The following is a 21,514-nucleotide window of genomic DNA, read 5'->3' as shown; positions in this document are numbered from 1 at the left end:
TAACGGATTGGGTCGGTTTGAACGGTCGGTTTTTTCAAGAAGGAGAACACACGCGACCAGCATATGGCACGAGGATTGCAAACTTGTTGAGCATCGATGGCTGCCGGAATGTGGCATCTTTATGCCATCAAATCCCCACCCGATCGAGCTCTCTCTATTTCTATCCCTCTCTCTATAGATCTGTCTATCCATCTGTCTATCTAGCTGAGGCAGCACTCGCTTCTGGCCAAACTTGCAGCCCACATCAGCGAGCACTACAGATTTTCCAACTTTTGTTATAAATAAGAGCCGGGGCGCGATATCGTACCGGTTGCAGCAGTAACCATTTTGCTTCGTTCGAGCATCAGGCGAAGCATTCCCGCTACCCATTCCTTCCTGCCTTCCTGTCGCTTCACTTCCGGAACGGTAACGGGCAGCAATTGCTTGGAAAAAGTGCAACTAGCAAACATCTTCGGCGAACGCGCGAAAGAAATGATGAAAAGATATCGCGACCATGAGCGCGACCGACACACCGAGCTGCATCTGGTGGAACATGGCATGGCATCCCGATGCCGCGGGGCCACCAGCCGTGTAAAGGGCGTGTAAGGGTGAAAAAGGTCATTTAATTTAATGGCGTCCTAAATAAAGCTCTATCTAAACGAATTATCGGAAGTTGATGGCGTTCGCCATCAGCGTAACGTGGGTGGGTTGCTTTTGGCCTGGCTGGCTACAAACGATGCTGCACGCAAGACGCATCGAAGCTGATCCAACAAGTCATTGCGGCGGTGGTGTGTCCGTTGGCGGAACCTTGAAATAGAGGAGTGCGGGGAAGCAAAAAAGAAGCACATCATACGGGATGCGTATAATGTTGTGGTTATTGAAGCGCAAAATGAAACCCTTTTTTTTTGCTTCAAGATGGTTCGGGCCACGTGGGCCGCAACGGTTGGATCCCATCGTGAGTGTAATGGGTGGGCCACGTGGAGCCACAGCGACAGGAAGCTCATCTCGGACGCACGTGCTGTGGCTGATTTCGATAAACTGGCCGGGTATCGGTCCGGTCCTGTGAAGCAAGCGATAAATTTAAAAAAGCGAAATTGCAAATGTTACGCCAACATGCGCCCGTTTACGTCACTTTAGGATGCCTCGTGGAGAAATCAATTTCGCTTTTATTCTCCAACAACAGCAAGCCAGCAGATTGGCAGGTAATTGAATCACGGATTTGTTTTACATGGGCTCTGTTATGCTCGAATCGCTACTCATTCACCCTACTGTTCTTGACAAAGCAGTAATTAGTCAAGGGATTCACGGACAGCATCCAGTCGCAGCTGTATTCGCTGTACTCCACGGCTAACGCTAACGTATCCAACCCACTCGCTTCGCTGTAAACGATGTAACTTTGCCCTTACGGTACCATTATAGCTTCGTCGTTCAAGTTACATACCCTACTCTATCGTCTATCTTTAGCTAGTAGATGCGAGGTTCGCTTGTGTCAGCGGTATGTGTTGCCGAAGCTTTTACCTACTGATTACCTATTGACTGTTCCCTTTCTTAAAGCCCTCCGTGTCTGATCCCCCAGGATGTGTGATATGGTGCGGTTTCGGGTTAAAGCAGAGACAGTAACTCCTGGTTGGCTGCTTCGGTGCTTAGCTCAGCAGCATTAGGGCGAGTGCAGACTCCAGGCGATCGGGAGCCGCCACACATGAAGTGCGAAAGTGTGGCTAGCACATCCCTTAAACCCGTGCTTCACTCCTGCACGACGGAGAGTGGGACAAGCAATTGGGAGCATCTTGGAGCAATAGTCGACGTCGAAGCGTATCCAGGGATGCAAAAGATGATGATCCATAATTATCATTTTCTATCGTCCGACCACTTGGGATCTTGGGACAAACTGTCAACTGTCAGACGCCAGACAGTTTAAGAGGAGTTTGTTCGTTGCAGCGCACCACAAAGTATCCGTAGACCATTAGGGCTGGATTGCGTCTGTAAAATGGTGTGGAAGTTGAAGCCAACAACTTGAAGTCAGCCAATAATGGTTCTATAGGTGGCGAGGTTCTATATGCTGCATACTTCTAAAACTTACTTTGAAAGGACAGTTGGTAAACTTCCCCCTGAATTTTATACGGTTATTGTTGCTGTTCATCCTTATGACCCCGTTGTAATTGACCTTAAGCTAGCCAATTATGACACAGATGAGGATATCATTGTGCAGCATCCATAAATTTGCTCCAACAAGCGAGTATGCAAGTCTCACTCCAAGTAAGACGATCCAAGCTCTCAAAACTAGGCACGTTACATCACTAACGCGGTATGACAGATCCAGGGAAATAATGACTCACCCTCCGCTAATTGACGGTGACTCGAGGAGTGGCGATAAGTTTCGTTTTTGTTTTTGCTCGAATCCAACCGATCATCTAATAGGCCATTCCAGTAACGATCATGGATAGAATACCGAGGATCTCGCGACGCCACCAACAGCAATATGCTGGCTGCCTGCCATCAACCGACGTCAGCTAGACGCTGGACGTCGGCTTAGTGGTCGATGGGTAACTAAATGGCACACTGGATCGACCGCCGCGTGCCTACGATTAAGCAAATCGATTTACGGCCACTAAATGCGGTTCCTTTCGGATGGCCGGATAGGGCCCGACCATCAGCCGTTACGTCGAATAATTATTCGCGCATCAGCTCCATCGGCCTCTATAGTGGTTGATAAAAAAAGAGCCCCCCATCGAGAAGTTCGATCGCATTAGTCGACCGCACATTAGTGGAATCGCGCTAGTGTGTGTGTGTGCGCGTTTTCGTCTGTGTTTCCCTTCGCCGTAGAAAGGGTTATCGCGAAAAGACCAGCTCCCTGGGTAAGCTGGCAGCTTTATGGGCATTATTTACGGGCGGCATTTGTGTGGTCCGAGTGTAGGTCGTTGTTGGGTGCGGATCGGGCAGGGAAACTATTGGCCGAGCGGCCGATCGATTCGAGCGGCGGCACCCCACTTGAAGATAATGGCGCACGCCGTTTCGTACGCCACGCGCTAATCTTTGGCGAAATCTTCACAATCGTACGGCGAGAGCGATTCAAAAGACGATGAAATTTAACAGACAAAACTTCCATTTCGATTGATGTCTTCTTCAGACCCTGGGACCGAGATCTTGACACGGTTGAGCGGCCACCCCATTCACCAGACGAGTTAAATTGCTGACTTTGCATGATTGCGCCTTGCCGTATTTGGGGAGGTGTTTCTCCTAGTACAAAGATGAACGAAGCCAAATAAAGACGAAAATGTCTTAATTAGCCAAATGTTTCGCATAATTATCGGAGATGCGCGCATTTCAGCGATCTCTCAGCCACCGATGACAGACAGTCATCACATAAATCCATAAACCAGTGCCCCTGCTCCCGCTCTCGCTCTCTAATTTATGATATCGAAACACATCAATTCACAAATCGTTCATTATTAAACGTCCGGGGCTCGTGGCGGTAAGCATCAATCGACCGCATGCCGGTGGTTTGATCGAGCCTCAATCGGCTGCAAAGTATTGAGAAGGGGTCACAAATTAGGGCAGTATACTCCAGCCAGGATCACATCAACCTATAAATCAACGGCTCCAGTATTCTTACTATCCTTGCTTTATCAGGTCGTCTGTGACCAAAAACTCACCGAGAAACAATCGGAAATCGAATTGGAACACATTAACCTTTTGCAGCACTTCGGTCCTGCCCAGTTCGATCCAGCCTGGTACCGGTTCGCGTAATTAGAGGAGCTCGTCGTTGACCGAGCTGCTCCGAAACCCCAATTTGCACTTCACGTCCTCGCACGACAAATTAAGACATCAAACCTATCAGTGGTGGAGAAGGACACGAAAGACGTCCCACCAAATCCACATTATCGTGCAACCACTCGCACTACACACATACACACACGGTTGATGGTCATGGTTTCGTGTCATCCGGCCGTTACCGATCATCCTTGACTTTTTGGTTGTGGTAAACATTGAGCGAAACATTGCTACTTGAACTTGAACAGCGCTACAAAATGGGGACCCAGTGCCACCGGGCCACCTGCGGCAATACCTGGGCGTTGGATGTCCAGGGCATCCATTAATCGGTTCTTCCAGCACCGAACCGAACCGATCACGGTTCTCCTCTAAATGAATTCAATTTGGCTGCACACTGCAATTACACGCGAGTACGGTGGCCACCGACAGTCCGACCGCTGCATCACCGTTAATCCCCTCGGCATGCTTGCGATGGCGGTGCACTGTCCCACAGTCGGCGCACAGTCATTTGTTTCGAATCGAATACCAATTATGTGACGTTAAGCGACCGTCCGAATCCCTGGCTTGGTTTGTAGACAAATTCAATTACCATTTGCAGCGACGGCAACAGCGATGTTTGGCCAGCGGCCATGTCCAGACGATCGGGCGGATTCTTAATGTCAATTAAACACGGACGGAATAACAATTCGCACGCATCTTGGACCATCGACAACGCTTGACCCTTCCATGCGGTACAGCTGGGCTTTCGGTTTTTCCATTGCTTCTTCATTTGTATTGGTGCGTGTGTGTGTGTGTGTGTGTCGTCTGCGAGACTGGCAGAGACAAAGGGATGCACCCTAGCATTAGCAGCATTTAGCATAAGCATTAACATAAACTACCACCTCCCCCCATTTGGAGGGTGTATGGCTGTATTTATGTTTCTTTCTCAAAGCAACAGGAGTCTCGCTCGTTCGTCCATTTCGAATGCAACACGAACTGGGGGGTACTGCACGTCAGCAGTGGCCAAAGGGCGACATGGTAGACGACCCCCCCCCCCCCCCCCGAACCCTTAACCACCACAACCACCGCCATGGACATTTTCACTATGGCAAACGGATAATGAAACGCAGACGAAACGTGCGACTTGGAACGAATCTTAATGCGATTTACACTGAGCCGTTGTTGCCGTTGCATTCCGGACCACCGGATGTCGACTGTGTGCAATGTCGTCGGACTTTCTTGTTGTGTATCGTGTGTGCCCCTGTTGCACCGTAAGGCAGCCTGTTGCAAGGAAAGCAACCTTCAACCTAGCCTAGTGGTTACGGGGAACTAAGAATTAGTATTTCTTGTGCGTCCTCGGCGTCGCGGCAAGTGTCAACTGGAAGTGTTGAAAAGGGTACAACAGAGTACTAGTTGCCCGCTGATGATTTACGATCTCGCGCGTGTGTTACCATGTTGTCGTTGAAAGTGCTGACGTTCGTGCGCGCACACACACACACTCACAAATTGAAGAAGCCTGTCGTTTGCGGAAACCCTTTCCTGAACCTACTCAACACTCGATAATCCTGAGCATAACCCGGGTAACACTTGAGTTTCCCGTACTGTCTGGAAGCGCCTAGCACAATATCGCGGCGCGATGGCATCGGTTCATCGGCCACTCCAGCACAACATAGAACCCCCCCCCCCTCCCCCCTCCACCTTGTACGATGTTTCACGTCTGTCGGATGTTGAGGTCAAAAGACGGTCGACATAAATCAAGATCTACCCGCTACGATACGTGGACACCGTGGACCGAAAAGTTTCGGACTCGCGATACCCACCCTCTTGGGTACAGCAGCTTTAAAGCGACGGCAATCGATGAGCGGAGTCGACGACTCAGCGTCTTTCGGTATCGGTAGCGAATGGTTCTGCATTTTCACGCATTGTCCTTTCGCGGGGCATTCATCCTGGAACGCGGCTGTCGTCCACTCGCTTTCTTTATTCGTTGCGCATATTTCAATGCCAGTCCGATTGGGAGTAGCTACACTACTGGTGGCCGGCTAGTGGCGTGGACCGAGTTTCCATTGGCTATTGGTTTGTTATTCGGTGGTCCACGCGTCGGTGTCGTTGCTGCTCGTCTGTCATTCGGTCATTGGCATCGAAGGCGAGGGTTACATACATACATACATACATACTACGAACGCTTCCACTGCGCTGCATGCAACAGCTTGCAGTTTAAAAGCTGTTTTGGAATGTTGCCAGAAAACTAAATTATTCTTGCCCCACGAGAACTTGTTACTCCCGACTGCTATTAATGAAGTCCGTTGGCGGTGACGTAGCAATCAGAGAAATCATGCTGCTGCCTGTAAATCAATGTTTTTTTTAATGATTTTGGCCAGCAAATGAGCGGAAGGCGAATCACAAAAGTTCACTCCAACATGGCTTTGGATTCCTTTTCGTAAGATCAAAGCAAACAGTGCGCTGGTAGCTTTCGTTTCTTTCGCTAGTAACCGTTCGGGACCAAAAAGGTTGGCTTCCGTTTTCCCTGCGGCTTAGCTGATATTGTGCCAAGCCGCTGTCTGGACAACCGACTTAATATCGTTAATGCTTCAAAGGGCTTCAGATGGGCCTTGGTAAGCACGTCTCGGTATTCGATTGAATTGAATCGTACGAGAGAAGTGAATTTCAATCAAATGTCCAGAACTTTTAAGCATCTAGGCAATCTTTCTGTACCATTCTTAATAAAGAATAGAGTCCAGTTTTATTAGGTTGCTCTGGTTTGGGACTGCTTTTGCTAGAGAAACTTTCGCGTTACCAAAAATGGCTACTGTTGCAGTTAAGGAGCAGAGAAGAGGGAGCTTGCTTTTAATGCTTCTCTGGACTTCCTTTCCACTTCATTTTTAAATTACTTCGGAGCTCTAAAATGCACTTGTTTGTTGTCACATTTCAGCGGGCATTTCGAGACGTTCGCCAAACGTTTATGATAACAAGAGGGCTTTCTGAGCCAAGAATGGAAAAAGTGTGTGGTAGACCTAAATTGAGATGGATTAATAGCACCGTTATGAGACAACTGGCGACAACAATCAACGAACGAACAATTCGGAAGCTAGTTGTATAGCAACATAAGTAAGTATGGAAAGGCCGATCGCTAGTCATTATTTACCTCAAATAGCAAATCTGTTGGAGAACAGGTGCATTTCATCGTCAGTTACTTTTCCCTGGAATTGATATTTTTAAATGAAATCATTTCGTCGTAATTTTCGACTGGTTTGAACGTTGTACTATGTAATGCAGCAAAAGGCAAAAGGGACCCTCATTATCATCACCGCTGAGTTATAATTGCCCAATTCCAAGCCACTTTAACCACCTCACTCGCACCATACTGCGTGCAACAATTATGCTTTTCTCACAAAAACCTTTTAAAAGGTTGATCGCTTTTTTCTCCGATTTCTCCACTTTTTTCCCCAACTCCAGCGAAATCGTTCGAGGTCGTAGTATTAATCGGAATCAGAAACTGGTTCCGTTAAACAGCGATAGCAAATCGCCCCCCTTTCCCAACCATCCGTCAACCGTTCCATCGTACACACAACCACCACGATCGAGCCCAGCTCGTGGCCTCTCCACGTGTGAGAATGCGCCAAAAATTAAATCACCAGCGACAAATAATATAATGATCGATGAGCCGGGGACACCGTGGGCGCCGTAAGCAACAAATGTGACAGTAATTCATCCACGTCGTATTAAAGCGACGATGCGGTTTCGCCTTGGAGCGCCTGCCAACGAGTGGCGGTTGATTTGGCACTTGCCGCGGTGTGAATCATATGGCGCGTTCCGCTTTCGGAGTTCGGCACTCACGGCATGACGACATATTGGATCGTCCTTTTCCTTTTTCATTGCTAAGGATGCTGACCTGCGTGACACCATTTTTTCTGACCCCCCCCCTGATGATGGTGATCAACGTCATCAGCTCTTTAAGCGAGTCCTTTGGGCATCAGTCCAGGAGTATAACGTTTGGAACTTGGAACACGGTTTCCACTATGTATGTGTGCGTGTGTGTGTTTCTGTCGACAGCCATGGGATTTACATTCTTGTGCCGCGCTTTTGAACCGGCGAACTCGTAATCAGTCCGGCATATCGATGCCAGGATCTTCCCAAGATAACGGGGCCAAAAGGAGGAGAGATCTCGCCGTGCAGCCAACCTTACTTCAAATTCGCTGCATCTTGGCAGCGGTCACGAACCGAGGTGTCGAATTTCACGCGTCCTCGAAACCCGCGTTGCCGAAACCATGGGCGGTAGCTATAAATTAGGTACCCGATGGCGCCACACCCAGGAGAACCCTCTGGCGCACGACATTCTCACTCCAAGAAGTACCCAAAAGGGAATGAAATTATTGACCGATAAGAGCCGCAAAAGACTACACAATGTATATGTAGCTATGTGCGTCTGTGTGAATGTAAGAAAATAATTTGCCAACCCATTCGTGGTGAGCTCCACCGTGGTCGCTGGGAGGGGTGGAGCTAAGGGATGCCCGGTTTTACCAACCGAAGCAAATTCACCAACCATTTGCAGCATCACGAAGGCCATTTCGGTACAATGTTCATTCCATTTCCATTTCGGTTCCAGTATTCCGTTTTTGCCTTCCCTTTCCCTTATTCAATTTCCAACCGACGGCAGCGCAGATCCTGCGAGCGGCCAAGGGGCTACCAAAATGCGCCTGCTGGCCGAGGCGCCCGGTCTGTGAAGTGAAAATCGTCCGTTCGACACCCTTTTGCCGAGGAGCCGGCCTTTCATGCACCGGTTTTCCTTTCCCGTTTTCTTTTCATTTCGTGTTTTCGTTGTTTCCGCCACACGCCCATTTGTATCGACCAATCATTTCTGGGAGTTTCTTCTCCCTCTTAGTTCTGCTTCATTGGCCACCGGGAAGGAAAGCGGTCGAAAGCGTTGAAAACCGATAAGATAACACGATCCGTGAAGCACAAAACCTCTGTTCCGTCGTTCGGTAACGGCGGTGGTGGTGGTGGTGGTAGTGGTGGCGCTATGCGATGACAGCGAGCTTAACCCCTTTCGGATCTACCCCTTAGCCACATCTTCACACTCCATTTGGACACTTGACATCGAATGGACGATGAGGATGCGGAAAGGTTGAAGAGGTTGGGGAGGGTGGGGGGAATTCTTCCTTGTGGTCTTGGTGAGAGCAGCAGCCAATTCGCCAGCGTCTTGCTCGGTGTCACACTTTTTTTCTGTTTTCATTTCATACGCCCCAGTTGGCACTAATTTTTTGCACATCCATTTTGTTTTCATCCCTTTCCACATTCGACACCGAATGTTCGTTGGCTTTCGGGTTCTGACGCAAAAGTTTTCTTGGGTTTATGTGCCTGGCACACGCATACGGCGCCTGGTGTCGTCGGCGGAAGAAGGCCAGCATTCGGTGCAGGATATTCATTTCATGCTTTGACAAGTGGGATACAAGGAACTCGCGCTTGTCGTGCTTGCAGCTGAAAACGCGAGTTTCCGAGAATTCGTTCCAGCTTGGCGTGTTCTGTGCACGTGCTAGCAGCGAAAAGAAATCCCTTCACATCATGAGGGGAGGGTTACCTTCGTCACTTGTAAGGACGCCAGTTGCACTCGCTTACGCGCGAGCATGCGGAATTACTAATGAAAAGGAGCAAATTGAAGTGGGAAGCAGGGGAAACCCGAAAGCGGAAGGTTGGAAACGCCATCCAACGAAGTGGCTCACTTCGTTGCCTTTGCTGACTGAACTGAGATCGGTTTCAATGAGTGAACTGTTTCTTGTTTTTTTTTTCTAGTCCTTAATTTTTGTGACAAATCCCTCGAAGGAAGGATAAGATTTTGGGGAGCGAAAGCAGTAGCGCAGAAGCGCAAGTTTTCAGGAAAGGAAGACGAATCTCCAACCGAAGGAGAACCTGCTCGTCAGCAATCTTGCACTCGCAGCAACAAATGTGTTGCCAATGTTGAAGTAATAGACGAACAAATGAGCTCCTGTTTGCTCGTGAGCCGTGCTAATGAGTTTTCTTTTGACAGCTGCGCTAACACTACACAGTCGATATCTGACTACTATAAGCACCATTATTTAGCGATAATTCGCTGTTGGGCTGTTATTTGTTTTTTTTTTTTATCGGCAGACGATGCACATGTGTTGACGACGATGTGTTGTTCGTTGCGTGCTTTTCGCGCACTACACGAACGACGAATCAGCAAAGTTCCTGCAGGAATCTGCAATAAAATTAGCCAGCTGCACACACTTCACTCAACGATCTGGATGCTAAACTGTAGCACGTAAAACCGTTCTACCGCGTTCCAATATGGCAGCGAAGCATTATTCGAAGAACTATTAACTGCCACTGGGATGCAATCAACTTGCCGGCAAGTATCGTTCTCGGTTTTGGGTGGGATTTAATTTTCGTCGTTCGCATGTATTTAATTTGATCCCTACCATTGCGCTACCGCGCACGAAGTGGGACCGATCAAAAACACACACGCCAGGGCATGTGACGCTTAGAATTCCGGTGGCACGAGATCCTAGACACTTGCCCCCTAACCAGAATCGCGTTAAGGGTGCATTTCACCCTCTCTTCTCTTCCTCCCTTCTTTCCTGAGCTCACCACACTCACCTGGGAAACCCTAACGGTCGGTGAAGGTTCATCCCGGGAGCGCTTGCCAGTGTAGAACACCTACTATTTCCCCTTCCCGGAACATGGCAAATCCGCCTCGCTCAGCGACACGACGGTCGCCTGTCAAAAGGACATTAGGTAGGTGGTACGATCAGCGGCAAAGGGACACGGAGCAGCGGAGGAAGGGACTCGATAAAAATCACATCAAGCGCGTCTAGACGGTTTTGTTGCCGTAAATTTGTAGACCGCCTTTATGGCCGCTGCCAGCCGTGTCGTGCCGTGGTACCATGGTTTTGCACCCCCTCCCCCCGCTGTCAGAGCCACTATCGGCGACGAAGAATTCAATTATTGGTGCGACACACGGATGGGTCGACAACATGCAAACATGAATCGCGCGTCACCCTAGCGATCACATCCGGTGCGGATTCGTCTGTCTTTTATTGACCAGCTCTCTGTCTGTCTATGTCTGCACCGGATGGTCGGTATACTAGCAGAATGATCTTGTTTATTGGCTATCGAAACCGGGGGGTGGTTTCTATATAGAACACAAATTCATTATAAACTCGTTCGTTCAGTGTGTGTGTGTGTGTGTTTTAGAGTTGTTTCGCTGTGGCCGCCACATCACATGGCATCGCGGATCCGAGAAAAACGTGACCTGCGCCACCTTCCGAGTGGGGTGGTTTGATTACATGACGATGCTGCACCGGAAAAAAGGGGACACTCAAACATACCTCGTAGAAGTAGAAGCTGTTGATTTCCTGCCCCATGCCATTGGATGTCGTTCCGTTCGACATGTTGCCCACCAGTTCGGTGCGTTCCAATCCGTTCGGCTGTGTGTGTGTGTGTGAAAGGGAAGAAAAGGAGGAAACAGGATGAGTCGAGAGCCGTAACATGAGTGGACGTAGATTTGAAAACTTTGTTGCGCACCAGAATCGAGAGTTACAGCACTACTAAAACACGCGAAGTTCTAGTATGGTTTCTCCGATCCAACAAAACAAAAAAAACCAAATGGCGACCAAAAGTGAATACGGGATTGGATTTTCGTCCTAGGCGGGGCGGGGGAGAGGGAAACTTACTTGTAGCTGGTAGTCCGGTTCGCTCCCATTCAGCCACTGCTGCATCGGCAGTCCGGCGGCATCTTCGAGTGTCGAGGCTACGAACGATGGCCAACGCACCCGGTCGCGGTCCTCCAGCTGACCGGATGTCAACGTTTCCTTAACGTCTGCCCGTTCCGTTTCCTGTTCTGCCATTCTCGGCCACTGCGCGTCTTCTGTGAGCAAAGCAATCACCACTCAACGAAACCCCGACGTGTCCACTCCCGCCTTTCACCGTTCCCGTTCCCGATTAGTTCCGATTGTGCTATCCGACCAAGGGCCCCCCCACCACCAGGACTCTACCCGGGGCTCTTTCGCTCGCCTTTTTTGTGTTATTTCAATCGATGGTTTCACGGTACACTTCACTTTAATTTAACGCTTCGCAGTGTTGGCCGATCTTTCGGCTGCCGTTGATAGTGCTGCTGCTGCTGCTGCTCCTGGTGCCTTTCTCATCGACGTCCTATGACCGGATGCAATTGCGTTCGCTGCCGTTCGCAGCGTTGCACCGATGGGTGGCTGTGCAACGTCAACGATGCCGGTCGCGATGGCCATCGTTTCATGATGAGCGCGCGCGCGCGTGGAATTGTGAGTGCAGGCCAGGCAGAAAGGTGCCGGAGAGGGGAGGCCAACACAACAGAGAGGTTTACGTTTGAACCCTTTCGAATCTATTCGACAATCTATTCGAACACTGATTTCGATTTGCACTCACAAGTCCGACGTTTCCGACAAGTCAGGCTTAAGCGGAGGCAGCAGTCACCGCCCCGTCACACAACCATTAACATCAGTGTTACCATTGACACCGCACGTGGTATCGTTTTAACACATCGCTTGAAATACCTTCCGGCTTCCGGGATGGTTAACCACTTCAATCGGTTATAACCGTTAGCTGCCTGTAGCCTGAAATACAAATTGATTATGAATTTGGTTGCAAATGTTTTGAAATAATGACAATATAGCATATATCCACTTCATGCACCAATACCACAGAGCTCACCGCAAAACCTCAAAACCTCAAATGTTTGATGAAGCCAAGTGGATTGATTCCGTTGTAAACAGTTTATCCTCCGGAATGCCAGCAACGTCACATCATTTATCCGTCCGTGATCAATCATCTATGATTACCTATTTCTCTTTCTCTCTCTCTCTCTCTCTCTTAAACTGGTTTAACCCAAACTCTGCGGTTAAGCCGATTGAACCACCATCCCACCTTCGCCTAAAAGCCTTCGGAGCTCCTCTCACCGTAATGGCGAGCCCAATGTGAATGTTAATTCCGAAAGCCAACACACCGCTCCGATCGATCGCATTTCTTTTATTCCATCTCACCGTTACGCTCTCTCCCACCCCCGGCGTTGTCGAGGATTGTGGCCTTGAAAGATTGATTAAATGTCACGTTCGGCAGCTCCTAGACCCTTGAATCTGGACCCTCGAAGCGCGAATGTTTTGTTTATTCTCTCGCATCGCGACAACCAGTGAGCGTTAAGTTCGCTAGTCAGTAGACGACCGGAAACAGAGGCCTGTAATTATTGGGGTTGAGTACCGGGGACACCGTGATGCCAACTGAGCTCCCGAGGGGATTAGCGTTGATCCAGATTTCTGTTTATGGGCGACTGTAAATTTTAACGAGCCATAAAACTGACTCTTAAGCCGCAAACCCCGGTGTACCCGGTGTACTGGTCAGGGGTTTAGCTGGTTGGAAGCTTCTGTTTGGATCCGGCAGCACTTGAGCCGATTCGCACCGGAAGCGTTAGGTGGCTGGTTAGGATCCGGATTACTGCCGCACGGTGTTGGTTTGGCAACCGGCTGTTCATAAACAAATTACTCTATAAGTATGATAGCACTCGTTACGCTAAGTGTTTAATTACTTCGATGATTACCGGATTGGATTGGATTGCGACGACCAGAGCACTTTTCGCCGTCATATTGGTTGCCAGAGGGCGAGAGAGAGAGAGAGAGACATGGAGTGAGTGATTGAATATTTTCCCACAGAAATTCAATTAAAAATCTTTCTGAATCACGAGAACGGAGACACTTCATCTTTAGTTATCAATTTATTGATTGCAGCTCAACTGCTGAGTCGTAAAAGCAACGCAACACATAATGCAACAGCATCGGGATCGTAAAACAGATATTAATTTCCATCGTGACATCGCGCAACATAAACATCTCATAAAGTGCCACTCCGATAGATTATCAATTTAATTTCGAGCCACCGCGCGCCCGCCCGGCCCCCAAGAGATGAGTGGCCACGTGGCAGCGAACTCCCCCTCCCCCTTCCCCTTCCCCGGCCCTGCCGGTAGCTGTCAAAAGATTCAAATTGATTCCGACAAGCGACGAATGAAGAATCGTCCATCGTTTTTTTTTTGCTGTTGTTGCGGGCCCCGGGATTGATTGTGCTGGCGATGGCGAAAGGGCCGGCCGGCGGTCAGTAAATTAACTTTCTGAAAACCCCATTTTCCTCGCTTCCATCCTTTCTCCACCACCTTCACCATTCCTGTGCTCGTGTGCTCGTATTTGCTTAAAACGTTAAATCGCCGTAAATCAATACATCGGATCGCGCGAGCCCTTTGCGTAGGGCGTAAAAGGGGGGATGGGGAGGGCCTCTACCTTCCCCCTTTCCCGTTCCTACCCCGTCAACTCATTCATCTGTCACCGAGATTAATCACCATCACCGGTCGAGTGAGAAGGTGGAGCAAAAAGGGCTTCGACAACGTCCCTTGCAGTCAGTAGCAGCTGTCACGAACACGTGGCGTGGGGCGCAGTTCGGCGGCTCCGAGGCGGAAGCGCCGAGTACATTATTAAAAGAGCGAAAAACGATCAACCTAACGGTGGGAAAACGGATGCAGGAGATCGATCGATGGTGGGTAGTGGGTTGTGGTTGTGGGCCGGCGGGTGGGGGGGCAACGATCGAACCGCCATTCAATCTCTCAATCGTGAGTCTCTGACCCCGGTACAGGTGCGGCTGGAAGAAGGAAGCAGCAGCCATCCGTAAGCCATTGTTTGTGTTTGTGACGACCTTTGCCACGGCCTTTTGCCAGCCCCCCACCCCATTCACCCTTTCTCGGTTACGTCTCCCAGTACAACATAAACGCCGGAAAGGGCCGTTTGGCCGGAGGAAGCGGGGCCTCGCGCTCGCTCTTGCCAAACCGACGTTTACATAATTCGTACATTAATTTAATGCTGTCTTCAATCCCGGCCACCACTCTGGCCTGCTGACTAGCTCACGATAGTGCGTCCGCCGACGCCTATAAGCCTTTTACGAGGGTTCGGATCGCACCGAGACCGAACGGCGTCTTACGTCCGGGTGTGAGCAATGCGTGTACCGATGGCATGGAAGGAAGGCGAGGGCAAGAGAGGGAGTGGAGTTGGTGGCGATATTGTTGGAGGGAAAACGGTCGTAAAGATGAAACAAATTCATCAACCATAAAATCGGCAACATAAGAAGGAAACCGAATCCACTCGCCGTACATGGCGCAACCCAAATGACGCTGACTGCGGGAAGCTGTATCGTGACAGAGAAGGAGGACAGAAGGAGGGATTCGATTCGGCGTTAAGTTGGCCGCCGGCGACCGGAATCGAAATCGACACCGTGGCAAACAAACAGATACCTCACTAAATGGATATTAAAGGGCGGGGTGAAGGAGCGGAAAGGCGGAACGGGACGGTCACACACAATGAAGCTCGGTTCGGTTCGATTCGGAGTGGAATGTTGGATATGCCGCATCGCGCCGGCGAAAAGATGCCAATAAAGCAATTATCGTCACCTTCACGATCTTGACACTCTCTTGCCCGCACACACACACACACTCCGAATTCGCGCTCTTCTCGAACTTGGTCGGTGCAAAGAACTTCCCCTTTATCCTTTCTCGTCCCCATTCGTACCAACGTCACCGCGAACCGGAACTCGCGCACGGGACTGGCTGGCCATCCAATCTTTTATGTCGCGCGCGATCAGCCTTTGCACTTACTGCCGCCCGGCTCGAAAGATGCTTTCCTTTCTTTTCCCTTTTCTCTCTTCGCCGTCACGACTTCCCGTTCGATCGGATTCCATCAGCATGCTCACGGTCATGAATTTATGTTTCGCCGGTGGTTGGAGCGGATCGTTTACAATGCAATGCGGATCAGCTGTGCTGTGCCGTGCCGTGCTGTGCGAAACCACGATGTGAACCAAGAGTGCGTGTGTGTGTGTGTGTGTGTATGTTGCTGGTCTACACTGTAACTTTGTCAAGAATTCGGGAGTTTCTTATGTTGTCGATTCCGTTCGCACGGAGCAACTCGGAGAAAATCGGTGAATGGGTGGACGGACCAATCGAACATCTGGCGTTCGGCATCGATGTGGAAGGCGTAGGGAAGCGGGGGCAAGGAGGAAGGCGAGTGGAAATTAATTAATTCGATCCATTCAAGACATTGTGGGTATTTTTTGGAAAAAAAAACGGAGTTGGATAATTTGTTGCAAGAAGCAGAAGGCGGTTTGTGGGGCTGCAAGCAGTGAGTTTGACGGTTGGCGAGGACCCGTATTCGAGGAGGGGCCAATGTGTTGCTTGAATTTACTCATTGAAAATATAGATTGGTTCACCTTCACAGTGAAAGTTGTCGCGACATCAGGTGTTGTAACTTCTCGGTATATTTTTGCGGACGGCGGAATAGCTTCCATTTCTTTCAAATTCCAATTATAAGCACTCATTATCTGCAAGTTCGCAAGCTTTAGATTTACCCTAGAAATTTGGGATCATGTTCAGATGCAGATGCCGAATAAAAAAAGTTCCGAATTAAAAACTGGATTTCATTTTTTATTCTGTGCAACAAATCATCAGCACAGAATTCAATCCCAAAATACTCGCTTTCATACCGAGGCTCCACAGCCTATACATCATCCTTATCCTTGTGAAGATATCTTTTCATAGCATTGCATCGATGATACCTTCTTCCGGATGTTTTCAAACCCATATGGTTGTTTTTTTTTTTGCTTTCAATTTGATATGCAATCCTTTTATTCAGACCACTTTAAGGAAGATGAGGGAATGGTGTGAAGTTGAAGAACCTAACAAACATCAAAGAGCCTTAGTACCAGGAATACATTATCCCTTTTACTAGGAACATCTTGTACGCGTTGTGTTTCTAGGACCAAACGCCTAACCAAAGTAAACCAGAGCTTTGCCCGAGTTCTAGGGAAGAGCGATTCTTTCTATCCCTCGTCGATGTGCGTTGACCGTGATAAATTGATCACGATAACCGCTACGTAAGTCCCAACGGAGCCCAGTAGAAACACCTCGACTGGTTCGTCACCTCACCATCACCGTCACCATAACTGATTATGCCACATCGATTTGGTCTAAGCTCGAGGACGGCGGACACAAGAAAACCAAACAAGAGAAACGACGACCCTCCTTTCCAGCCCAACATCGAAGGGACCATTTCGAGGGCCTTCGATCATGAATATGTTTCTGCTGGTCCCTTTTTTGGGGCCATAGAGCCATAGCATTTGTTGCGGTATTAGGTTCACTTCCACCTGAAACCGACCCTTCACTCGACCACTCTTGGGGCTCTTTTGGGCGAATGCTAATGCAACACCCTCCCCCCTCCCGCCCCTTTAGGCAGCCGGTCATCCTGTGGTTGACGCGTCATTCAAACGAAATCTAGAGCTCTGCTCTCGTTCTGTCATCCCCGTTCGGCATGAGCATCATGGCCTACCGCAAGCAATGTAAATGCAAGCATTACACGGACCCTGGCTGCTGCGGACTGCTGCTCGTCTCGTTGAATGGTTTCGTCAGCCAAAGCCTGTTGCCAACGTGACAGATTTGCCTCGGAAATTGAATAATTCATATGGGGAGTACCATATCGTGGACGCTCCAAAATGGCAGTACTACTGCTTGTCGTCGTCGTCGTGTGCTGCTCGTTTGGACGCCACTGCCCATCCTGCAAGACCTCGGCGAGCCAATGACAATGAGAAATGCAGTAAACCACACGGACCATAGTATTGCGCGTTGAGTGTGTATGTCCGCGGCCATGCTAGCACTGCAATTGATTGATACTTACAATCAATTTTCCTATTAAGGTAATTCCAGCCAACCGAGTGTGGCCGTTCCGGCTGATTGTTTCGTCTAGCACACGGGCCAGAGTGCTAGATGGCTGGCGGACTGGCTGGCTGGCCGGCAAGTACAACCGACTGGCCGTCACCGCAAGATGCTATGCCTTTTTGCAGCCGTTGGGAGAACACGGACAGGACATTGCCTAGCGACTGGAGAAAACTGTTCTCCGTTCGCTAGCCAGAGCGATCATTGTTCCGGCTTTCGACCGTGCTAGTTATGTTGCGCGTGTTTGGCATTTCGGACGAGTTTCGGTGGCGGTGGTGCGCCGCCTGGAATGACTTGACCATGTTTCGTGGCCACACGGTACACGGCCGGCCGGCACAATTACAGCCTATCGCCCATTAATCAAACAATTCCGTGAACCGTGCGTGTGCGTGTGTGTGTGTGTGTGTGTGTCCGCCAACCCATCACATTGCGCCGTCAACGCTCAGAGATGCTGGGACATCATGACATGACACGAGCTGGGAAAGCCTCAGTCACCTCAGGGCTGGTCATGACATCCGTATCGCTGCCACATGCCTCCTGCAGGCCACAACCCAAAGCAGTTCGCTGTCGCCGTCCAACAGTCCGTTTCCCAGCGGCTGCTTCGGTTCATCTGCCGGGTGAAGAAATGAAACTCACGATCACACGAAGCGGTGGTAGTAATGGAGCTAACCGATTTCACAATTCATTGGCCTTGGCGGGCAAAAAGGGCGACCAAGTAAATACGGGCAGGAAGCGTTTGCTTCGCTTGAAACCAGAATTACATCACGATGATGTTTTGGGATCCGAGCTGAAGAATCCGTTTTGTGCGTAGTGGGATTCTTGGGAGTCGCACACGTGGGACCAACGCAAGCAAATACATCATACATGCCGGGTGCATCATCATGCTCCGTTACAAAAGTGACGTTAGAGAAATCTGTCAAGCAGAACACGGGGCGTGGTGGTGCAGAGGCGGAAGGGTGGCTGTGCGAAGCGTCAACGACGAAATCAACTGCTGCTCGTTCTTTTTCCGCGACGCGCTCCGTGCAGCATTATGTCGGTTAACCGCTGTTGAACTGGGAGCACAATGCGTTGGTTTGTTCGGTAGCTCATTAAGGACAGCCGACTAGCGGCCGCTGAGCGGGGGTTGTCGAAGCGTCTTAGCGTGCGTATCTAGGCCACGGAGTCGGAGAATTCATTAGAACTAGCCCACCAGATGGGACCGTATGACCGTGGGAAAAAGAAAACCGATGTTTGTTGCTTGCCCTCCAATTGCTGACACCATACGCTGGCGGTTGACAATTTGTACCTCTCCTGTGGAGATTGATTTCGAGCAGCTTCATTTGCAAACACATATTGCGACAGTTACTATGGATATCCGCTATGTATTCCAGTTCAGTTTTCTATCTTCTCTGTCTGTTCCACCAAACGACTGGCTACGACATCCCACTTCCGATATGATTTAGTGCGTCTAGACGAACGCCACGGAACGGATTTTATCATAAGATACATGATACCCCCTGCCCTGGCTCGGCATCAAAGCACGTAGCACGTAGGGAAACAGCAAAGAACGGCCCGAGCAGAAACGTCATAACGAATGCAACAACATCTCAATAATGAATTATCTGGAATGATGATGGATGCCGTGGCTCATCAATAAGTGCCCCGGTCGATCCATTTAGAGCACAGCTGAGCAAGTTTGCAGTCGCTGCAGTCGGCATGCCGGGCGAAAAATTGCTTCTCATTTCCATCGGCTGGAGACGGTGGCGTTCACCATTAGCCAATCGGATGATTTGCCCGCGGCAGCCGGAGAAGCTGCTTGGACGATGATGGTACGAGGGAGACATAAATCATAACTATCCTTCACAACGGTCCACCATCTTGCAACCGAACCAATGCTGCCGCCAGTCGGTACGAATGATTGGGTCTGCATTCGTTCCAATGCTTTCCACGACGCAGGAGTGGGCGAGAATGGAATCTTTCTTTTGCTTTTTAAAACGATATTGTAAATCAATTTGATTCTATTCCATCAAACGATGCGCTGGAGTTGACTTGCTTCGATTTGGGTAGAGACAGTGGAACATTTAGATCCTCGCTGGATCATCAGCTATCCTCTGCGGTATCGCACTGCAACCTGTGGCGCAATATGGTTGAGACCCACGACCCCACGAATTATAACAATAGCAGTGTCAAATCGAGCGCTCAAATGTCAAAACAAATGACGTCACCCCCCCCCCCCCCGGGTCTTTTATATGCCGACAATCGCGAGCAATCAGGTCCAGGTTCAACTTTCTCCATTATCGTCGCGATCGTGATCGACCTCGCCTGCCTCGGCTCGGTGGTGGCCGTGATGTCTCGATGAAGCAAACAAGCTACATTGTCACAACATACAGCAGGCACCTTCTTCGCCCGACCGACCCGTGGATGCTCCCTTTTTCGTCCATTGCAATTCAAATTTGAATTCCACGAGCACACTCTCCACCAAAAGCAGTACCACCCAGTGGGTCTCGTTTCCCCGACTGTGTTACGCCGGACTGGCATGCCGTTAGCCCTTAAAATGGGGGTTCCCCTGGCACGGATGATGCAAACGTTCGGTGTGCAAAGCACGACACAGATTCCATCCTCTCGTACCGGTGCACTGATGCAGCTGATGCAGCCACCCCAGCCCCTGCCGAGAGCATGTGATTTATCTGCGTACTCCGCACCACCTCAAGAAAACCGAGCGGCATAGATGACCGAGCGAGGATCGTGATCGCGGGGAATGGTAAGAGTGCCCACATCCATCCAACCTACCAACCAACCAAAGGGGCGTCGCGGCGTGTGCGGCGTTTTAACAGCTATTCAGATGTCAAACGGTGCATGATGGATGCCGGTGCTGGTGCGCACACGCTGCAATGATGGCGATGCAGATGTGCAGCTTGTGCCGCTCTGTCTGTCTGCCTGCCTGCCCTTAAGAGTAGGCCTGTCTTGGCCTTTTTTTTAGCCATGCTGCTTGGCCCGGTCAAACACCATCACACCAGCGGCGTGAGAAAAGCGATTCGCACCTGAAGCACCGGGGTCTGACAGCCCCATCGCGGGAGGATGCAAATTGCCCGCCAATCCGTTTTCCGTTTGCGGTTCCAACTCCAGCGGGGAGCGGGGGAGAGGGTGAGCGCGTGCGTGAGTTATGTGTACGCCGCCGGAAGGAAACGATTGATGGCATCTTTAGCGGTTGACATGAGAGTTGCATTATGTTCAGTGGGCCGGGAAATTGCCTAAGACATCGGAATTTAATTAGAAGCGAAACCAAAGGGGGCCTCGCCAACGTTTGCGGCGTTCTCGTAACTATGCTTCGACAACCTACAGCTAGCCGGCAAAACTTGCCATAAACCCTTTGCATACAAAGGGCCCTCTTCAGGTTCGCTCTGCTCGGCAATTCCAACGTAGACCACAATCAGCTCTCGAGCTGCAATACTTTGAGCGGAGCGGGGCAACCACTAGACGCAACTTGCCGACAAAGTTGGGCAGCAGTGATAAAGCATTTTTCCTCGAAAAAGTCAGGCCAAGTAGGTACCACTACTGGTATTTTCCTTAAGGAATCTGCAAAGACTGGACGACGCACTCGCGATGCTCAAACCTCGGTCGTTGCTGCATTGCTTTGCTACAGCATCATCATCAACGCACCGAGGCCAATCACTTGGAATCATAATTTTGAACGTTTGTTTACCTTCCAATCGAACCGCGCGCACCGTTCGCAGTCCAGCTACTCGTTGGTCGGAAATGACGAAACGGAAAGTCCGGTCAGCCGCCACCCGCGTTCCCGTGCGTTTGATCGATTTGATTGGATTCCTTTCGAGCGGATACGATGGTGGTTTTTGTGGCGGTGGTTTCGGTTATGCTCCCGGAACCGTCCATCAGTCGCTCTAGAATTTCAATTCAACCGGAAGTGGCGCTTTATGAGCCAACTTTTACTACGGACGAGGCGGCCCCGTAGCGACAGAGAGGTTGCTGCGATGGTGCAAGCGGTGAGCTAGTTAAAATCAACTTTTGATG

At 50.0% G+C, this 21,514-nt stretch overlaps 1 protein-coding gene across 1 annotated transcript in view; it reads right to left on the bottom strand.

Annotated features, from left to right (window-relative positions):
* Positions 1-12,068, bottom strand: part of LOC125950936 (cardioacceleratory peptide receptor-like) — a 24,390-nt gene extending 12,322 nt beyond the window's left edge. Inside the window, exons 1-2 of the mRNA XM_049679336.1 lie at positions 11,418-12,068; positions 11,073-11,171 (exon numbers count right to left, since the gene is read on the bottom strand). Of these exons, the coding sequence (XP_049535293.1) occupies positions 11,073-11,171; positions 11,418-11,591 (273 nt within the window). The 5' untranslated portion in view covers positions 11,592-12,068. The remainder of the gene's footprint in view (positions 1-11,072; positions 11,172-11,417) is intronic.
* Between the last annotated feature and the right edge of the window lie 9,446 nt (positions 12,069-21,514).

This window comes from Anopheles darlingi, chromosome 2 (genome assembly GCF_943734745.1).
Source record: "Anopheles darlingi chromosome 2, idAnoDarlMG_H_01, whole genome shotgun sequence".
In the NCBI taxonomy this organism is placed as follows: Eukaryota; Metazoa; Arthropoda; class Insecta; order Diptera; family Culicidae; genus Anopheles; species Anopheles darlingi.
The sequence above is the reverse complement of the archived record's forward strand: the minus strand, read 5'-3'. Positions and strand labels throughout refer to the sequence as shown.